The following is a 14341-nucleotide window of genomic DNA, read 5'->3' on the forward strand; positions in this document are numbered from 1 at the left end:
GTGGACTGATTTAAAGCTGAAGTTTGAAGCAACTATTTGTTTTGTGTGCTACAAATCCAGTCCAGATTTTGATTTTTTACTTTCCTGGTTCCAATGTGTTTTCTTTTGCTAATCCTGACTTATCATTCCTTGTGTCGCTCGTGGCAGCACACAAGAGCCAAAATCCGTGTCCCAGCGGCTCGGGACCCATTGCCCTGACCCCACTGGTGACACTGTGAAGAAATACTTTCTGGTGTCGCCATGAAATTTTCCGCCCCTGAGTTTGAGCGGGTGCCCTCTTGTGGCCAAGGGTCCCTTGAGAAAGAAAATATCATCTTCCACTTCGACACGTCCCGTGAGGTACTTAAATGTTTCGATCATGTCTCCCCTCTCCCTACGTTCCTCGAGAGTGTAGAGCTGCAATTTGTTCAGTCTCTCTTTGTACGAGAGACCCGTGAGCCCCGAAATCATCCTGGTGGCCGTCCGCTGAACCGATTCAATTCTGCGCACATCTTTACTGTAATGTGGCCTCCAGAATTGCACACAGTACTCCAGATGAGGTCTCACCATGGCCCTGTACAACGGCATTATGACTTCATATACTACAATTAAATGCCTTACATCTCTCATAGCAATTCAACCATCAATCTCCAAACTCTTTATACATTTCTCACAAGTGCCTGAAAAAACACAATGAAATGATCAATCACTACCAATTTCCTTTTTGGACTATTCAACCTAGCAACTGACCATCAACCAATTAACACCTCTCATCCAACATGGCATCCTACATATTACAACCACCATACACATAAATCCTCTCCACCTATCAACCAATACACCATGAACAATCCCATCAAAATTCATTTTTAAAAAATCCCTTTAATCGCCAGCAACAGCCCAGCTAAGAAAAAGGAAGCCCAACGGTACAGAACCATTATCAATTTGCAAAGAGAATCCCCTTAGACCAATTGCTCCCTATAGAAAAACAATTATATATAAAAAAGGGGCAGTTTTACAAATAGGTGATTTTAACATGCCGGATATTGATTGGGATATCCTTATTGCAGGGTTTTCTAGAAGCAGGAAACCCATGCAGGATGGTGTCGTACTGGACTTAGTGCTTACAAATAGGGAAAGTGTTTCTGATGTTATAGTGGGTGATCATCTGTCATCCAGTGATCACTACATGGTACGGTTTATTATTAAGACAGGTATAGAGAAGGCTCATTCAGAAGTAAAGGTTCTAGACTTTAAAAAAATGAACTTTGTTCAGATGGGGGATTACATCAAGGAATTGTCTGGAGGGGAATGTCTGGAAGGAGTAGAAATACAGTAGACAAAACTGAAAGGAGTTATTGTAAGGTCGACAAACTTTTTTATGAAGCAAGTAAATAATAGTAAGAGGAAAAGAAGGCTGCTTTGGTTCTCAAAAGTAGTAGCTGAGAAGGTAAAGAGTAAGAAGTTAGCTTTCATAAACTACAAAACATCGCAGAAAGAGGAAGACAGGCAAAAATATCTGGAAAAGTTAAGAGAGGATGGTTGAGTAGTCAGGAAAGCAAAGGTACATATGGAAGAAAAAATAGCTGACATGGTAAAATGGGGAGACAAGTCATTTTTTTTAGATATATCAGTGATAGGAAGAAGTGCAAAAGTGGCATTGAGAGATTCAAAGGTGAAGGGGAGAAATATGTAAAAACTGATAAAGAAAAGGCTGAATTGCTTAACAGATATTTCTGTTCTGTGTTCACGGCTAAAGCGCCGAGAGCAGGGTCTTAGAAGGCAAACGTGAATAGGGATAGAGGAGTGGTAGAACCTGACCAATTTTCAGAGGGTTGTGTTCATAAGGAGCTAGCTAAATTAAAGATAGAGAAAGCAATGGGCCGGATGGTGTACAACCGAGGGTGCTTAAGGAATTTAGGGACGTTCTGACTGACCTTTTCAATACTTCTTTGAAGTCTGGAGTGGTACCGGCATACTGGAGAAAGGCGGATGTGGTCCCTCTACACAAAAGTGAAAGTAAGGAAGAAGTAGGGAATTACAGGCTGGTAAGTCTGACTTCTGTGGTAAGCAAATTAATGGAAACGCTTTTAAAACAGAATAGTTTCTGTAATCCTGTGGATTACAAGATCGGAGGCAACATGGATTCACTAGAGGTAGGTCTTGGACAAATCTGATCAATTTCTTTGACTGGGTGACCAGAGAATTGGATAGAGGGAGTGCGCTAGATGTGGTGTATTTAGATTTTAGTAAAGCCTTTGACAGTGTTCCACACAGATGTCTAATAAATAAACTGAGTGTCCTCAGGATGGGCCCTAAAGTGATGGGCTGGGTCAGAAACTGGTTGAGTGGAAGACGACAGGATAGTGATCAATGGAGGAAAGGGATGTTACCAGTGGTGTGCCTCAAGTTTCTGTTCTTGGGCCTATTCTTTTTAATATTTTTATAAGCGATATTGCTGAAGGGCTGTGGGGTAAGATTTGCCTCTTTGCAGATGATATCAAAACCTGCAATAAAATAGACACCCAGGATGGTGTGAATGACATAAAGAAACAACTAGCAAAGCCTGAAGAATGGTCGGAAATTTGGCAGCTAAAATTTAATGCTAAGAAATGCAAGGTCATGCATTTGGGCTGCAAAAACCTGAAGGAATGGTACAGTTTAGGAGTTTAGGGAGTGAAGATCTTATGTGTTTGACAGAAGAGCGAGTGTTGGGGGTGATAATCACAACAGTAGTGTGGCCAAACAGGTTGAAGAGGTGATGGCAAAAGCTAGAAGGATACCAGGGAGCATAGGAAGAGGTATGGCCAGTAGGAAAAAGGAGGTATTGATGCCCCTGTATAAGACTCTGGTGAGACCTCCTTTAGAATATTGTGTACATTTCTGGAGACCACACCTTCAAAAAGATATAAAAAGGATGGAGTCGGTCCAGAGGAAGGCTACTAAAATGGCGCGTGGTCTTCGTCATAAGGCATATGGAAACAGACTTAAAGATCTCAATATGTATACTTTGGAAGAAAGGTGGGAGAGGGGAGATATGATAGAGACATTTTGTTGTGATTACTGTGCGACAAAAAAGTTCTAGGGGTTCCCACAGTGGTAGCGGTGAAGAAAAACAACTCGACTAACAAAATGAATGGATAACAAAATGGAGTGAAGTTAGGTACCCTCAGTGTGAAGGGACAGCGACGGGAGAATTTCTCCAACGCTACTCACATCAAGGCGGAGACAACCAAGCCCCCACCTACACACCATCACCAGGCACCTAAGTGTGCTTTAAATCAAATGGTGCAATCACCATAACATCAATAACATAATAAACAGTGGAAAAAGTGCATTCAAACAAGGCTACCACTCTGGAAACCCCCCCAGCCAACTCCCAAAGCTGAAAGGAATTTTAAGGAAAAAGAGTACTTAGCTCAAAGAAAGTTGTAGTCCAGGCGTCCAACCTGCCTGGTTTCGGGAGCAAGTCCCTTCCTCAGGAACCTGTAATCAATCACATGATCCAAGTCAGCTGGGCATCATCGAAGTGAACCGGCCTAGCAAAGGCCCCGAGGCTGCCTCATGAAACTGCGGCTAAACTACTGCTTAGGGGTAGCTCTGTGCCGAAGTTAAAAGCACACAGAGCTGCCGCTAGCCTAAAGACTCTTGGGCCGTTGAAGGAGGGCAAAGAGCAGCTGTCCTGGATGTCTCCCTTCTTCTCACCTTTGCAGATCCCTTTTTTCCACTTTTTTTTTTTTTCTTCAAACGGCGACAGGCCCCGGCATCAACGTCAAGTAAGTTTCACTGTTCCTTGCAAGCGGTTCTGCTCGGCCATAGCTTCCCCTCTGACATGAGCCACCCTCAGGGGAAAGAAAGTGACCCGCAAAGGTGAGGGAAAGGGGGGCAGATGATGGAAGTGTGGGGGGGGGGAGAGAGAGAGAAGGGGGCAGATGATGGAAGTAAGGAGAGGAAAGAGAGAAGGGGACAGATGATGGAAGTGAGAAGAAGGGAAAGAGAGCAGAAGGCAGATGGATGTTAGTTGAGAGGGGAGAGCAGATGCTGAATGGAAGTGGGGAACGTACACATACTGGATGGAAGGAGGAGAAAAAGGGGGAAGAAAATAGAGTTAGTAAGATAATGGAGGGGTGAGGGAAAGGGCTGACAAGCTGTGCGTAGACACAGTGAAATGAGGGAAACGGGACTAAATAGTAAGAAAGAATTTAATTTTGATGGAGGCAGAAAATAGAGAAGGAAGACCAGAGAAGAAAAGGAAAGGGAAGAGAGAGGAGAGAACGATATCAGATCTGAGTGGAGGAAATGAGAAGAGAGAGATGCTAAAAACCACAGGGGGGAGGGAAGGAGAGATGCCAGACCATGAGGGAAACAGAAGGAAGATGATGGATGCCAGACCAAATTGGGGGGCGGGGCGGAGGGCAGGAGGAGAGATGGCAGGGAAAGACAGACTATGAATGGAAGGGGCAGATGCTGGACTGAAGAGACAGAGGGCAGATGCTGGATGGAAGAGAGTGAAAAGACAATGAAAGCAGAAACCAGAGATGACAAAAGGTAGAAAAAAAATAATTTTATTTCTATCTTGTGATTAGAATATATCAGATTTGAAATATGTATCTTGCTAGAGCTGATGTTAGACATAACTGGGGAGTGCAAAGCCCAGGCAGTGCTTCTTTAGCTTCCAGCTGGCTAGGGCTCTCTCTGACCAGGGGGCAGTTGCCCTAATTCCACTCCCCTAACACCATTCCTGCCATGTGTGACTGTGGTATTCTGTTACATGATATTTGTGTAGCATTCTGTAATAATTTGGCTTATTCAGTTTTCTTGATAGTAGAGGGGATATATGTGAAGGAGAGGGGAGACAGGGGTTTTGTTGATCTTTGCCCTGTATTATTTGTATTTATAAAATGACAATTGTATAGAATATTGTTTCTTTTTATACTTTAATAAAATATGTTCAAATAAAATCATAACTATTTGAGGCTTCTGCAGATGGGATCAGATGGTTTGTGGGACCGAGCTCGTGGGGACGGGGCGGCGATGGTTTTAAAAAAAAATTTCAGTCTTAGTAGTTTGCCGGTCCATAGGTGTAAAAAGGTTGAAGAGCACTGATCTAAAACACAGGCTAAGTTGAGGGCTGAATTTTTTATTAAGATACTTAGGCCTCCTTTTATGAAACTGCAATAGCAGTTTCTAGTGCAGCTGAATGACCCACCCTGCTCCCGACTCTCACTGAGTTCCTGTGAGTGTCAGGAGCAGCGCGGGCCATTCAGCTCGGGTCCCCACACTAGAAACTGCTATCGCAGTTTCGTAAAGAGGGGATTAGTCTTAGTAGAAGTATACTTTAGATCCTTTCTTACCCTTAGACACCTGTGCCCTGCTCTAACCTAGCTTTTACACTGGGACTGGGTCCTTCTGCCTGCAAATGGGTACTGAGGCAGCACGGTGAGGAGCTTGGAGCACCGCTGGGACTGGGGCTGCACAGTCAGGCACTTAGATGCAGCACAGTCACCGCAGGCCACATAAAATGGTCAGGTGGGCCGGATTCGGTTCCCGGGCCTTGTGTTTGACATGTGTGGTGTAAGATTAGATTCTGGGTTAACAATGAAGCTGCAAGTAACCAAGATTCTTCAAGCTTGTTTTGCGCAGATGCATTTGTTGCATCAATAAAAACCAATAAAAGCATAAGAATATAAGAATTGCTGCTACTGGGTCAGACTAGTGGCCCATTGTGCCCAGCAGTCCGCTCACACGGCGGCCCTTAGGTAAAGGACCAGAGCCCTAACTGAGGCTAGCCTTACCTGCGTACATTCCGGTCTAGCAGGAACTTGTCTAACTTTGTCTTGAATCCCTGGAGGGTGTTTTCCCCTATAACAGTCTCTGGAAGAGCGTTCCAGTTTTCCACCACTCTCTGGGTGAAAAAGAACTTCCTTACGTTTGTATGGAATCTATCCCCTTTTAAATTTAGAGAGTGCCCTCTCGTTCTCCCTACCTTGGAGAGGGTGAACAACCTGTCTTTATCTACTAAGTCTATTCCCTTCATTATCTTGAACGTTTCAATCATGTCCCCTCTGTCTCCTCTTTTCAAGGGAGAAGAGGCCCAGTTTCTCTAATCTCTCGCTGTATGACAACTCCTCCAGCCCCTTAGCACCATACGATTTTTGAACAATTGTTCAGGCTATGGTCTTGTCGAGACTTGACTACTGTAATGCCCTTTATCATGGAATAACAAAGGTTAGATGTAAAGTGTTACAGGTTACACAGAACGCGGCAGCAAGATTGATAATGGGTTTGTCTAAATATGATCATATTTTGCCTCATCTCCAAAAACTCCATTGGTTACCAGTCACCTTCAGAATACAGTACAAAGTTTTAATGATTTGTCACCATTTTTTGTACAGAAATATACCAGAATTGATTAAAAATAACATATCTAGTTTTATTACAAAACGATCTTTGCGCTCTGATAATTTGGCGCTGCTGAAGACGACAGTGAATCCAAGGTTGGTTGATAAAAAGACTATTTCCTGTGCAGGAGTCAAAATTTGGAACTCTTTGGTAGGACAGATATGGAATTGTTGTGAGAGAAGTATGTTTAGAAAATTACTTAAAACCCAGCTATTTGTTGATGCTTTCTTTTAGTCATACTTCTTTTTTTTTTTGTTTCAGTAAGCCTGATGAACTCTTTATGATCCTGAGTTACGATATTATTCATGACATCTTAGTAACTTTTATCTATTTTAAACTTTGTTTTTATGCAAACTTATGGTAGTATCTTTTAGCTATGAATTTTAAGATTTCTTTGTATGTTTATTTTACTATGTTTTAAGATTATGTATCTATATCTTGTTAACCGTTTAGTTGTAAATGGTATAGAAATTTTTAAACTAAATGAATAGGAAGGAAGGAAGGGGGTATATTGCCTATGATTTAAACAGGAGTGAGTGAATTGTTCACGTTTGAAACCCAGTTGGGTTGATTGCTCCATATTCTGAGGCATTTTCACCCTTTTAGATTCACATACCTATTGGAATAAGGTTTAGATTTGAATTAAACGAACAAAAAAGTTATTTCGACAGGACATAATTCTACGATTGGTGTTTTTTCTACTATTTATATTTCTGTGACACCATGTGGCCAAAGGGTTAAATCAACGGATAGAATGGGGTGTGTTTTTTAAAGAATCAGCTGAGTTAGAACTGACTTCAGTGAAAACTATCCAGAAATTACATTTGAAGCTGAGAACTGAGCTCGCTTAAAGTCTTGTGGCGTGTCTTAGAGCCTTTAGTGCAGGGGTACCCACACTTTTTTGCTTGTGAGCTATTTTTAAAATGACCAAGTCAAAATGATCTACCAACAATAAAATTTAAGAAAAACACAAAGCACACTGTATGCCAGGGGTGCCCACACTTTTTGGCTTGCGACCTACTTTTAAAATGACCAAGTCAAAACGATCTACCAACAATAAAATTTTTAAAAAACACAAAGCACACTGTACGCAGAGAAAATGTTCAATTATCATTTATATTCGGGTTTTTTTTTAAAGAGGTCAAGGCAGATGACTTTAAAATATACAATGTCACCTCAGTAACAACTATACAAAAATAGACAAATATATCCCCCTCCCCTTTTAGTAAACCGTAATAGCGGTTTTTAGCACAGGGAGCTGCGCTGAATGCCTTGTGCTGCTCCCAACGCTCAAAGGCTCACTGTGCTAAAAACCCCTATTGCGGTTTAGTAAAAGGGGGCCATAGTGCAAAATATAGGCAGCAGATATAAATTCTCAAAACGGACACATTTTGATCACTAAATTGAAAATAAAATCATTTTTCCTACCTTTGTTGTCTGGTGATTTCATGAGTCTCTGATTGCACTTCCTTCTGACTGTGCATCCAATATTTCTTCCTTTCTTTCTGTCTCCTGCATGCTTCCTCTCCTCCAGACCTCATTCCATTCCCCAACTAACATCTCTCTGTCCCTCCATGAGTCCAACGTTTTCTTCCTCTCTCCCTTCCCCCTGCCACACTCCTTTCCCTCCCCCAACTTTCTCTCTCTCTCTCTTCCCTGCCCCTTCTTTCTTTTTCTCTTTTTCTTTGTCTCTTTTTCTCTCTCGCTTTCTCTTTCTCCCTCTCTCTCTCGTTCTCTATCTTTCTCTCTATCTCTCTCCCTGCTTCCCATTTAAACCTGCTTCCCCGACACCACAAACGCCAAGCCCGTGCCAGCACCGGGCCCACAAGCCTCCTCCCCCCCCACCAATGTCAATTCTGACATTAGAGAGGAAGTTCCGGGCCAGCCAGACAGCGACTGGGGGACTGCAGAGACTGTCTGGTGTCACACTTGTGATCACTCAGGGGGTTCGCCCTCTCGGAGCACAGTTCTCCCACCTAAGAGTCTTCTGCTGGATACAGAGATCCAGTCAGTGAAGGACTGGGAGAATAGGAATTGGGGTTAATGCCCTTAATATCCCAGTCTGACTCCTCAATCTTGGAGGATGCAGGGTCTTAGACACAGGCCACCCGGCAGGAGTTTCTGGAAGACCTGACGGTGTGCTACCTTTTTAAGCCGGTGGCATTGCTATAGAGAATTACAAAATCCTTGTGGAAATTAAAGCTTGAGCCCCTGCAGACCTCAGAGGCTCAGCTTTCAGTTATGAGCAGCTCTAAGGCTCAGACCACATTCTTTCTGCATCCAGATATTTCCAAGATGTTGACAGAGCATTGGAAGTTGCCTGAATGCTCTTTGTGGGTTGCCAGGACAGTGACGTAGTAAATGGGGTCGGGGATGATCCATCCTGGCCACCATCTTGGTAGGGGCGCAAGCACCTGTCCACCACCACCCCCGCTCCTTCCCTGCCCCCCTCCCACAACTGCCTTTGCTTCCCTTCCTTTTCCCCATACCATGTTCCCAGCGCGAGTAGCAACCCCACCCAGCTGCTTTCGCACGTCAACTCTTCCTCTGACATCACTTCTTGGATCTGCACCTAGAAAGTGACATCAGAGGAAGAGCCGACACTGATGCGAGCAGCAGACTGGGATTGTTGTTTGTGCCGGGATAGTTAAAGACGTGTGAGGGAAGGGAAGGGGGCGCGTACGACTGGAGGGGCTGTGGAAAAAAGGAATGGGGGCAGAGAAGAGGAAAGGGAGGGGCACCACATCCCCAGGCGCTTCTCACCCTCGAGACCGCAAGAACTTGCAACAGACAATTAGCTAGCGGTTGAGCAGGGGCAGGAGCGAAGGAAGGTTGCTCCTGCCATGATTCACCACTGGGCCACCAGGGATAATTAAGGTTCACAGGGGAGGCAGGAGGGGGGATAAAAATAATTAGAATTGACTGGGACCGGAGGCAGGTGGGATTCATCCTGTCACAGGCAGTGCAGGACAACCAGGTCTCATGGCAGGCCTGGCAGAGGCCTGCAAACAGGATCGGGAGGGGGCAGTTCAACAATGACCCAAATATAAACTGAGACCTCCATTTTTGAGCCATTCCTTTGGCCCAAAATCTCGGTTTATATTCGAGTATATACGGTAAGTGTTAGGGCTGGTTGCACTTAGGTAGCTGGCTTGTTCATTTTCATCTTGTTTTCAGTTATGATTACATTGGCATTGAATTGTTGCCTTTGACTTATTGTAGATAAGAAAATAAATGGTTTAGTCTGGGAGTACCCCATATCCTGCCTCCTTATTTCTCAATAGGAATTTAACTGCTTTGATACAACTGAGGAGACTGCGAGGGGACATGATCGAAACATTCAAGATAATGAAGGGAATAGACTTAGTAGATAAAGACAGGTTGTTCACCCTCTCCAAGGTGGGGAGAATGAGAGGGCACTCTCTAAAGTTAAAAGGGGATAGATTCCTTACAAATGTAAGGAAGTTCTTCTTCACCCAGAGAGTGGTGGAAAACTGGAACGCTCTTCATGAGGCTGTTATAGGGGAAAACGCCCTCCAGAGATTCAAGACAAAGTTAGACAAGTTCCTGCTGAACCAGAACATACACAGGTAGGGCTGGTCTCAGTTAGGGCACTGGTCTTTGATCTAGGGGCTGCCGCGGGAGCGGACTGCTGGACACGATGGACCACTGGTCTGACCCAGCAGCGGCAATTCTTATGTTCTTATGATGGGGCACAGCCCAGAGATGCAGGAGGGGGAGCTGAGAAAAAGGTAGATGATGCCTTCTACAAACTCAGGAGTAAAAGAATAACCCATTGGTAAGACTCATATGCCTTTATTCTAGAAAGAAGATTATTGAGGTAAGAACCTAAACTAAACTAAACCTTAGGTTTTTATACTGCGCCATCTCCACAAGTGTAGAGCTCGGCATGGTTTACAGGGTTAGGTTGAAAAGGAGCTACATTGAAGGGTTATAGGAAAGGAGCTAGGAAGATAAAGAGGGACAGGGAACCAAAAAGCGGGAAGTGTTAGATTTTTGAAAAGAGCCAAGTTTTCAGGTGTTTGCGGAAGGAACCTAATCTTCCCAACTTCTCCAAGGCTCCTGTATATTCTGGAAATACCTAAGTATTATACTTAGCCTAAAGATGAGTTTATTTTTTCAGTAGGCCATAATCCATTTTCATATTCTCTTTACAATTACCTGACTTTTATCATTTTTTTCTTCTGTGCTATACTGGCTACACCAAAAGGAAAGTTAATGCTACATCCAAAGGCTGACTAAACTATAAGCTCCTCTAAGTTTGCCAAAAGGTGCTTAAAAAGATACAAAAAGGAGGCAAAAAATGTCAATAAGGACTCTATGAGTGTGTCTATCAGCTAATCACTCCTAACAAACCAAACCACACAGGTACCAAATATCAATTGAAGGATAGGGGCGCTCTCAGTGTGAGGTTGTTAGCGACGGGAGAACAAACTCCAGCGCTTCCACTTACAAAGACGGAGGTGAATCACCCCGCTTGCACACCATCATCGGGCGTCCCTAGTGTGCATAATCAACTGTGCAGAATTAATAACAATAAATAAGTCACAAACAGTGAACTAGTGAGAGAGTGAATCAAACTGAAAACCCACTCATAGAGTCCTCCCCAGCCTAATCCCCAAGATACAAAATGAAACCACAGCCAACTTAGCTTTTTAAAGCGAGCCAAATGAAGTCAATGAGCATTGCGGGAGACCAGAATAGTCTTTGTAAGTGGAAGCGCTGGAGTTTGTTCTCCCGTCGCTAACAACCTCACACTGAGAGCGCCCCTATCCTTCAATTGATATTTGGTACCTGTGTGGTTTGGTTTGTTAGGAGTGATTAGCTGATAGACACACTCATAGAGTCCTTATTGACATTTTTTGCCTCCTTTTTGTATCTTTTTAAACATCCAAAGACTGAAGCATTTTTGGACTTTCCCATAAAATGGGTTTCTTTTTCCCCCATAACTAGTTTTTTCTTTTCTGTTTGCTTTTAAAGGAAAAGCAGAAATTTTCAGTGAAGTGAATGTTTGATTTTTCATGGCCTGTTAATTCTGTTTTGGTTTGGAGTAATGTGAAATGAAGGGGTAGCTAAGAAGGCCTCGATAGCTCTTTCCACAGCTTGGAAGATTTCCACAGTTCTCAGCAGCAGTAGGTACTATGATATTTCCAGGAGTTTTGGCAATTCAAGTAGTAGTGCTGAGAACTAAGCCCTCAACCTTTCTAGATTATGCAAATTCCATGGTTTTGAATGTTTTGCTAGTGATGTCTATTTTCTATCCCTTAGGTAATGCCATGGTGTTTAAACCCTCACCTTTCACTCCTATCACAGTAGTGCTGCTGGCTGAGATCTTTGCTGAAGCTGGTGTGCCCATAGGCCTTTTCAATGTGGTACAAGGTGGGGCTGCCACAGGAGAGTTCCTCTGCCATCATCCAGATGTTGCTAAAGTCTCGTTTACTGGCAGTGTTCCTACAGGGTCCAAGGTAACCATGTGGGACTGTATGGGAGAAGTGGGGAAGGAAGGAAATAGTTTTGTATGCAAGATGGAAATAAAAGCAATAATGCTTTTCCATTTTTGAGCTGAGGGCAGGTGCTGTATAGGTTGTTAGGTTCAATTAGGAAGGAAGAAAAGGGCATCATTTACTCCAGACTGGTATGAAAGAAGCACAGGGGATCAGTAGAGAGGGTTTGTTGTGACACCATGAAGAATGAACAGCAGCCTTATTTTAAAAAATTGCTCTCCTGTTCTATTTTGGAGATTTATAGTCCTCACCCACCCTCCCCCCACACACACATACACATACACACACAAAAGGTTTTAGACAGATTAATAGTAAAGAAATCAATAATCATGTATGATTGATCATGCATGAACAATAGAGATAAAATTACAATGTCATCAGTACTCTAAAAATTTGTCAAATATACATTTTTAAGATTCATGCAGAAGAAAGAATAAGAGAATTGTGTTTAATCTGAAAAGGGAGATCATTTTAAATTTTACTGGCTTGGAAGAGGAAAACTATCCAGTGGTAGTTTAAAGCAAATACCATTAACAGAAGGGGAAGTTAATCTATGAAATTTCATTGAAAGACACTAATGGGATTTTTCAATTCCAGAGATTTAAAATCTTAAACTATATAGGCAATCGTAAACCATATACAGTATGTGCCTGAATAGGCAGCCATTGTAATTCAACCACCAACAGTTTAACTGAAGTTTATAAGCACCAGAGATTTTCATTTAATTCATTTTATTTAACTTAATACAGGCTTTTAAAGCCCTCATTTTTTGACCTTATTGCCATACAAGAGCAGGTTACAATTTAAAATTCAAAAATAAAAGATACAATTTTAAAATAATTCACATATCATTCCTTCCTCTACATAATTAACAAATGGTAACAATCCTTAAAATCCAAGTTTTCAGTTCTTTCAAAAAGGTCCATTATAATTCCTCCAGCCGAGCCCCCTGACAACTCCCCCCATCTCCCCGTACCTGCAGTGCAAGACCAGCAGCAGGGATGCCCACTACCTGCTGCCACCATCACTACAACCCCTTGATGCTGGCACCACCCCCGACACCCCCTCCTTACCTGCAATACAAGACCGGCAGGAGGGATGCTTCTCCCTCCTGCTGGTATTCCCGCCTGTTACAAAAATAGCAGGCCTTCCTGAGAAGGGCCTTAGGCTCCTGAGCCAGGATGCATTGGGAAGGGGAAAGGGGAAGAAGCTGGCCAGCCAGCAGGATGGAGTAGGCATCCCTTCTGCTGGTCTTGTATTGCAGGTACAGGGGGGTGTCGGGGGTGGTGCCTGCATGGGGGGGGGGGTGATAATGGTAGGAAGGAGCAGGCATCCCTCCTGCAGGTTTTTGTATTGCAGGTTGGGGTGAGGACTCAGCGGGAGGAATGGTGTTGCACAACAGATATGCCCATTTAAAAAAAATAAAACCCCAGCTGATCAGGGATTCCATTGCCAGCTCCAAAGCAACAACTGGCATGGGAAGCCCCGATTCAAAGCCTGCAGCTGCCTTTCTCCTCTGCTGGCTCTTAGCTGATTGTAGATGGGCAGAGGGAAGGAGAAAGGCAGCTGCAGGTAGAAGAAGGAGCTGTGCCTTGCGGTTGCTCTTTTGAGCAGGCACCCTCTTTTATTGGTGCTGCTACTAGCATGCATATAATTTGCATGCTATTGTGCTGAGCATCACCAGTACAAGAAAAATTGCTTCCACCACAGTATTTTTTTATCATGGAGTCGGAACTTAGTGTATCCTGCCCTGGATGAGCTGCTCTTATATATGAAATAATACATAGGGTCACAAGCAGCCTTAAGCTTTGGTGTCATCACTTATGTTCTTGTCTTAATCTTACTTGTTGATGGAAAAAGATGTAACATGTGTTTTCCTTAGATAGCAGGACTGATCAGACACAAAGGGCCGGATTCTGTATAGGATGCCTAAATTAGGTGCCCTAATTAAGGATGCCTAATGATACCTAACTTTAGAATCTGCGTACAACTTTTTTTTAAATTGACTTAATTGGCATGGTAATTGACTACATCAGTTTTCAGCCAAAAAAATTACCAATTGAGGGTTCTGCACAGAACTCTTAGGAAACCTAGCGACGCCCAACGACATCTATCTGAAAAATAGGCATTGTTAGGGGTGGAGAATAGACATGGTAAACATAGGCATCGCTAGGTACATGAGATAGGTGCCAGTAAATTAGGCCAGATAAAAACTGGCCTAATATACCGGTGCCTTGTGACGCCTAAGTTTGCTTAGTGCTGCTAGGTATGATTCTATAAGTGGTTCCTATTGACAACTGCGTGGAACAGCACCTACAATGTAGGTGCGCTTAGGTGGCATTTATAGAATCCGGCACAAAATTCCTCCAATCCTCCCAAAAGTTGACTTAATTCTTAAGCTTTTGAACTAAGGAGACCACTGTGCATGGGAATGT

General features: G+C 43.3%; 1 protein-coding gene across 1 annotated transcript in view; it reads left to right on the forward strand.

Annotated features, from left to right (window-relative positions):
- Nucleotides 1–14341, forward strand: part of ALDH9A1 (aldehyde dehydrogenase 9 family member A1) — a 183141-nt gene that overhangs the window by 114327 nt on the left and 54473 nt on the right. Inside the window, exon 5 of the mRNA XM_033960396.1 lies at nt 11671–11867. Coding sequence (XP_033816287.1) covers nt 11671–11867 — 197 coding nt within the window. The remainder of the gene's footprint in view (nt 1–11670; nt 11868–14341) is intronic.

Source organism: Geotrypetes seraphini, chromosome 10, assembly GCF_902459505.1.
Source record: "Geotrypetes seraphini chromosome 10, aGeoSer1.1, whole genome shotgun sequence".
In the NCBI taxonomy this organism is placed as follows: domain Eukaryota; kingdom Metazoa; phylum Chordata; class Amphibia; order Gymnophiona; family Dermophiidae; genus Geotrypetes; species Geotrypetes seraphini.